The 6000-nt window shown below is 52.1% G+C and overlaps 1 protein-coding gene across 3 annotated transcripts in view; it reads right to left on the minus strand.

Annotated features, from left to right (window-relative positions):
* Window positions 1–765, minus strand: part of LMBR1 (limb development membrane protein 1) — a 162929-nt gene extending 162164 nt beyond the window's left edge. For 2 of the 3 annotated variants that reach the window (XM_087433676.1, XM_087433671.1), the window contains exon 1: window positions 586–764. In XM_087433676.1, the coding sequence (XP_087289802.1) occupies window positions 586–651 (66 nt within the window). In that variant the 5' untranslated portion in view covers window positions 652–764. Of the gene's footprint in view, window positions 1–585 lie in introns of all 3 variants that reach the window. The other variant, XM_087433681.1, reaches the window with a different exon arrangement.
* Between the last annotated feature and the right edge of the window lie 5235 nt (window positions 766–6000).

Consider the following 6000-nt stretch of genomic DNA (forward strand, 5'->3'; position numbering starts at 1 on the left):
GCAAACACAGACAGAATGATAACGGAAAGGCGAAAGCATCGAGCCGGCTTCACAGGACGCGCCTGCCCCGGGACCCCCGCCAGCCCCCGGACCCGAGGAGGGCGCCCCCGGACCCCGGCCAGGCCCCGGACCCGAGGAGGGCGGCCCCGCAGGAGGAGCTCCGAGCGCGCGGGACTCCCGCCCAGACGGCGGTTCCGGACGCAACGCCAGCGGGCCGAGCGCGGCCGCGGAGGGACGGGGAGGGGCGCTAGCGGGGACGGGGGAACGAGCCCGGGCCCGCCCCAGCCCACACGGGGCCGCGCGCGCCCCGCCGCACACCTGCGCCGACACCTGCGTGCCGCCAGGCCCCGCGGCCCCCGCCGGAGGGCAGGGCAGAGCCCCGGACCGCGAGGGCGTCCCCGCGGGAGCACCCGCGGTTCGGCCCGACCCGGGACGGAGGGGGAGGGGGCACAGGGGGCCGCCGCGGGGACCGGGGGAGGGGGCACGGGGGCCGCCGCGGCGACCGGGGGTGGCGGCGAGGGGAACGACGCACCGGGCCCGCGGGGGGGGCGGAGGGGGCGGGGCGGGGCCCGCCCGCCGGCTCACCGTCGACTCCCGCACTTGGCTGTGGAAGTGCTGCTCCCGCGCCGACACCTCGTCCTGCCCTTCCATCCTCCCTCATGCCCGCCGCCGCGCCGCCCGTGTCCGCGCGCTGCGCCGCACCATCGCCCGCCGGCCCGGGACGGGAGCCGGCCGACCGCGGCCGCCGCAAGCACAGCCACCACGACCCGGCCGCCGCCTCAGGCGAAACCGCTCGGCTGCGGAGGGCGGGCGCCGCGCGGGCCGGGGCGGGGCGAGGGCGGGGCCTGACGTCAGAGGCAGGCGCCGCGCGTCAGAGGAGCGCGCCGCGTCGTCGGCCGGGCCTGAAGCCGTGGGCGGGGCGGGGCGGGGCGGGGGCGGGGGGGGGTTTGGGAGCTGGGGTCGGGGCTTGAGGCCACGCCCCCGGGGCGGAGGCTGGCGGAGGACCCCCGGAGCCCGGGAGGGTGCGATTGGGCTGGGTTCGCGGGGCGTGTTCTCCCCGCGCTAGGGTGAAATAATGTCGTGGGCGCGCCGGCGCAGCCTCGGGGCTCCTGTTCCCACGGGAATTAATCGTTTATGGCAACTCCAGTGAGTGCCCCTCGCGCGGCCCCCGGCGCTCAGCACCCAGCTCGGCCTGCGGGGCACTGGGGCCGAGTGAGCTGGTCTCCCGCGGAAGCTTGCGCTCAGCCCAAGTAGGTAAAGGGTCGGAAATCGGTTGTTTCAGAACGCGCTTTGGCGGCAACCTGGCTTCTCTGGCTCTGATAAGGGGCTTGGGCAGCCGGAGGTCTTGGGCTTCCCCACCTGGAAAACGTAGATAGCCTTGAATGTGAGGTCCTTGCCAGATCGCAGGGTAGCCCTGATCCTAGAGCGGTTCTATGACCCTCCGGAGACCTTCGACAGCACGTGTATTTGGGGGACTGCCAAACATGCAAAACACATTCACCCCCATTCTCCGTTAAGTATATTTTGTTTGTGTTTTTGCGGTAAAATTGAGTTTGAAGGAATAGTTGTCATTTTACTTTTGGATTTATTTGGCTATAAGGAGGTCATTTAAATTTCTATTGGTTGTGATTTTTTTTGGCATCTCTAATTGAGACTTCTTAGGAAGCAAGAAAATCTACAAATTGCTTTCAGATGATTTTTATGATGTATATTTATTTAGGTTTTGCAGTATCTTTTTGCAATTTTGAGTTAAATTTTTTTTCACAACTCGAGCTTTTCTGTGACCCCTGAATAGCTGTGCTAAATACTGTGTCTATGATGCATTATACCTGAAAATGTTGGTAATAGGAAGACTTGGAGAATATGCAACTTGTTCTGAGCGAGTGTCCCTGCTGTCACAGGCTGATAAGACACCAGGAATAAGTTCCAACTGGTTAAATTCAATGTTCACCTTTATTTTTAAAATGTCTCAGAGCCCTGAAGAACTGGGGAAAGACAAAGAAGTATTTTTCTGGACACCTACGTTCTGAGAGCTGGGTAAATACCTGCCTGAACTGACCTGGATAATTTCTGGGGTAATCTCTCCAAATCAGAGGGTAAGCAGATCAGATTTTAAGATGTGTGGCATTCAGACACATATCCCAGAAAGTGGATGCGTGTGCCATTTCTGGTCTTTCTAACCCAACACTCCAACCATCTAGACCTTTTCATTTTCTTTAATTAGTGCAGTTGTCTACAGAGGTTCAGCCACCTTTGTTCTTAGTTGTTTCCCTGTCTTTGATACTTACACACTTAACCCAGGGTAGCAGATTTCAAAAATGGCTACAAGCTCACCCCTCCCTATACACTCGCCTCTTGGCCTGTGGCTTTGCCCCTCCTTCATTAAGAAGTGGAGTCTATTTTCCACCCTTTGAATCTGGGCCTGGACATGTGACTTGCTTTGGCCAAAGGGACATTAGAAAATAAGAAGCTATTGAGAAGTGCTTGTGCATTAGGGCTTGTCCCTTCTTAGGGCCACTGGGCACCCTCCAACTACCACTGTGTATATGAGCCCCAACCAAGCTGGAGATAGGTGGCCCAGTTATCTCCATCACCCCAGCTGCCACCCTCTTGTCTGCATCTCTCTAAAAGATGAATCTCCCCAAAACACAGTTTTTCTCCCCTGCTGAGAGCGCTGCAATGCAGTTACTCCCGTTAACTACAGAATAAAATCAAACTCTTTTAACTTGGCATTCAAGACCTTGACTTCGGGGTCCCACCCTGCCTTCCAGCCATCCCCTCCACTTCTTTCCTAAAGAGCACCTTCCCAGAGCCTGGCTTCCTCCTCTCTCCACCCCCACGTGTCTTCCTAGTGCCGAGGCCCAGCACCTTTACCCGTTCCATATTCTCTTTCCTCCTGTTCAGCTTCAGCCTTACCACCCCTCAGTGTTCACACGGAGACCTTCCTTCTCCACAGAGTCTTTTCTGACAATCCCAGGCTCTCCGTTCAAAAATATGGACACACAGTGGAGAGAAAACTGCTTCAGTCCTGCTCTCTTAGAGCTTACAGTCCAGAGTAAAACAGAAAACCTAGGACGTTATGTTCTCAACCCTTTCTTTGATGCTTAGCACACATGTCCTTATATTTTAAGTCAATATTTCATGTGTATGTGTCTATCCACAGTCACAATATAAGCTCTTTACAGTCTGGAGTATCTTTTCTCACATCTTGTAAACTTCTGTGTACTTCCTGCAATAACTATTAGAATGCCTTGCACAGACTTGACACCTAACAAATATTTATTGGTCAGTAGATTGGTTGCCCTTAGAAATTCCCAAAGCTCTTCAGAGTTCAGTAAATCTTAAAATTTCCATACCAATGTAGATGATTGTATGGACATTGCCATCGTTTCCACCATTACTCATATATCCACAACTGAGAACTTTGTGTGTTACTATGTACTACACTATTACATCGTGTCGTTGAAACTTTCAAAATTCAAGATGATTCTCCCCACTTGACTAAGCCTTGCTGTGATTCTCTTGCTCACAATAAGATCAAAGTTTTGAGATATAAGGAGACAGGGAGCAATTTTTTTTTTCCTCTTTATGCTCTATACAAAGCCAAGCAATATTCAGATGTAACCTGCATTCCTTCCAGCCTCTGTCAAAGGTATTTTTTTCACTTTTCCAAGAGACATGAGATATGAACAAACAAAAGTTTAGAAACAGCCAACAGTGGAATGGGTAAATAAATTGTGATGTGTTCCTGCAATGGAATATTATCCTGGAGTGAAAAAGTCAATGAACTACAGCTGCAAGCAACAATATGGATGAACCTCTAAAACAGTGTTGAGCAACAGACGGTCATAGAAGAATGCATACAGATGATTCCATTTACATAAAGTTCAAAACTGTGCAAAACAAAACAGGATATTATTTAGGGATACAAACATGTGTCGTAGAATTATGAAGAAAATCAGAGCAATGATAAACCTCTAAGAAGGGAGGTCAGAGATTGGTGAGAGGCATTCAGGGGGCTGCAAAGAGAATGATAATGCTCATTTCTTAAACCTTAGGGTGGTGCAGTTCACAACTCCTTGTGTTATTCTTTATGCATTATATATATATTGCAAAAACTATATCTAATCAATATTAAATAAAGCAATTGTTTTAGGAAGCACCACTGTCTAGTAGCCTAAACTGTGGGCTCTCTACCTCAACTTGACCCCTTGCTAAAGGGAGCATCTTAGAGTGGAATAAACACTAAGCAACGATTCTGGAAACCAGGTTCCAGGTCTGCCATGAACTGGCTGTGTGACCTTCTGGGCCTCAGTTAAATTAATGATGCCTCAGTTCCCTTCCAGCACTAAAATTCTGTTTGTGGTCTTAAAAAATAAGTTTTGGGGGCTGGCCAGGTGGCTTAGCGGTTAAGTGCGCGCGCTCCACTGCTGGCGGCCCGGGGTTCGATCCCGGGCGCGCACCGCCACACCACTTCTCTGGCCATGCTGAGGCCGGGTCCCACATACAGCAACTAGAAGGATGTGCAACTATGACATACAACTATCTACTGGGGCTTTGGGGGACAAAAAAACAGAGGACGACTGGCAATAGATGTTAGCTCAGAGCCGGTCTTCCTCAGCAAAAAGAGGAGGATTAGCACGGATGTTAGCTCAGGGGTGATCTTCCTCACAAAAAAAAAAAAAAAAAAAGTTTTGGGCCCAGCCCCAGTGGCCTAGTGGTTAAGTTTGTCTCGCTTGGCTTCGGTGGCCCAGGTTCGGTTCCTGGGCACGGACCTACACCACCTGTCTGTCAGTGGCCATGCTGTGGTGGCGGCTCACATATAAAAAGAGGAAGATTGGCAGCGGATGTTAGCTCAGGGCAAATCTACCTCAACAACAACAACAACAAAAATAAGTTTGGAAACTTTCCACGCAAATGCATGTTTCTGTTGGAGTTTTCATAGTTAGAAGGAAGAAGAAGGTGACGGGCATCAGCTGTTAGCTCCAAACCTGAGAGTCGTCCTGAAGTCCACTCTGCCCGTTGCATTTGACAGCCAACCAACCAGCAAAATTGTTGACTCTGCCAACAAAACATGTCTTGAATCCAGCCGCTTCTCACACCTCCACTGCTATCTCCTGGTCCAGGCCACCTCATCCCTCCAGTGGCTCCTGAGCTGTCTCCCTGCATCCCCTCTTCCCAGCCCCTTATCATCGGCCCCCACCAATGCATCCCAAGCGATAAGCACGTAATCAGATTCACTCTCCCCCAGAGGTTCCCATCGCACTTAGAATCAAACCCTAACCCCTCACGAGAACTGCAGGGACCCCAGGATTGTCCCTGCCCACCTCTCCAGCCTCATCTCCCACCACTCCTCTCCCCACCGCCCCGCGATCCCCCCGACCCCGGTCACCTTTGCGCTTGCTGTCCCCTCTGCCCAGAATGCTCTTCCCCATCCCAACCACCCCCTTCTCCTCACTTACAGTGCAGCATAAACGTTACCACCTTAGCAAGGCCATCACAGACACTGTAGCTACAGCAGCCACCCACACCCAACCCAGTTATGCTCGCTCACTTCACCTTTTGCTATCTTCCTCAAAACAAGACCATAGACATGATGTATGTGTGGGTTTGTTTTCTGTCTGTCTAGTCTAGACATGGCACAGACTTTGACTTGTTTACTATTTTCCAACACCAAGCACAGTGCCTGGCACATAGTAGGAGCTCAGTAAGTCTTTGCTGGATAAATAAAGAACTAAATACGTGAATGAGAGAGAGAGAGGGTAGTGGGGGACTACCTTTTGTAGAGGAACCACTACATTCCAGGCATTTCACATTCATTTTTTAATTTAACTATCACAGTAACTCTGCAAAGTGGGTATTGTCAGCTCCATTTTATCACTGAAGACACTGACACACGGAGTCAGGGGGCTTGGGCCTCGGAGAGGGTAAGTGACTTGACATGGTTTTCACAGTCCACACTGGAACCTCCATCTGATTCATCAACCCCTGTTCTGTTCA

This window comes from Ceratotherium simum, chromosome 1, assembly GCF_057802395.1.
Source record: "Ceratotherium simum simum isolate JZ-2026a chromosome 1, ASM5780239v1, whole genome shotgun sequence".
NCBI lineage: Eukaryota > Metazoa > Chordata > Mammalia > Perissodactyla > Rhinocerotidae > Ceratotherium > Ceratotherium simum.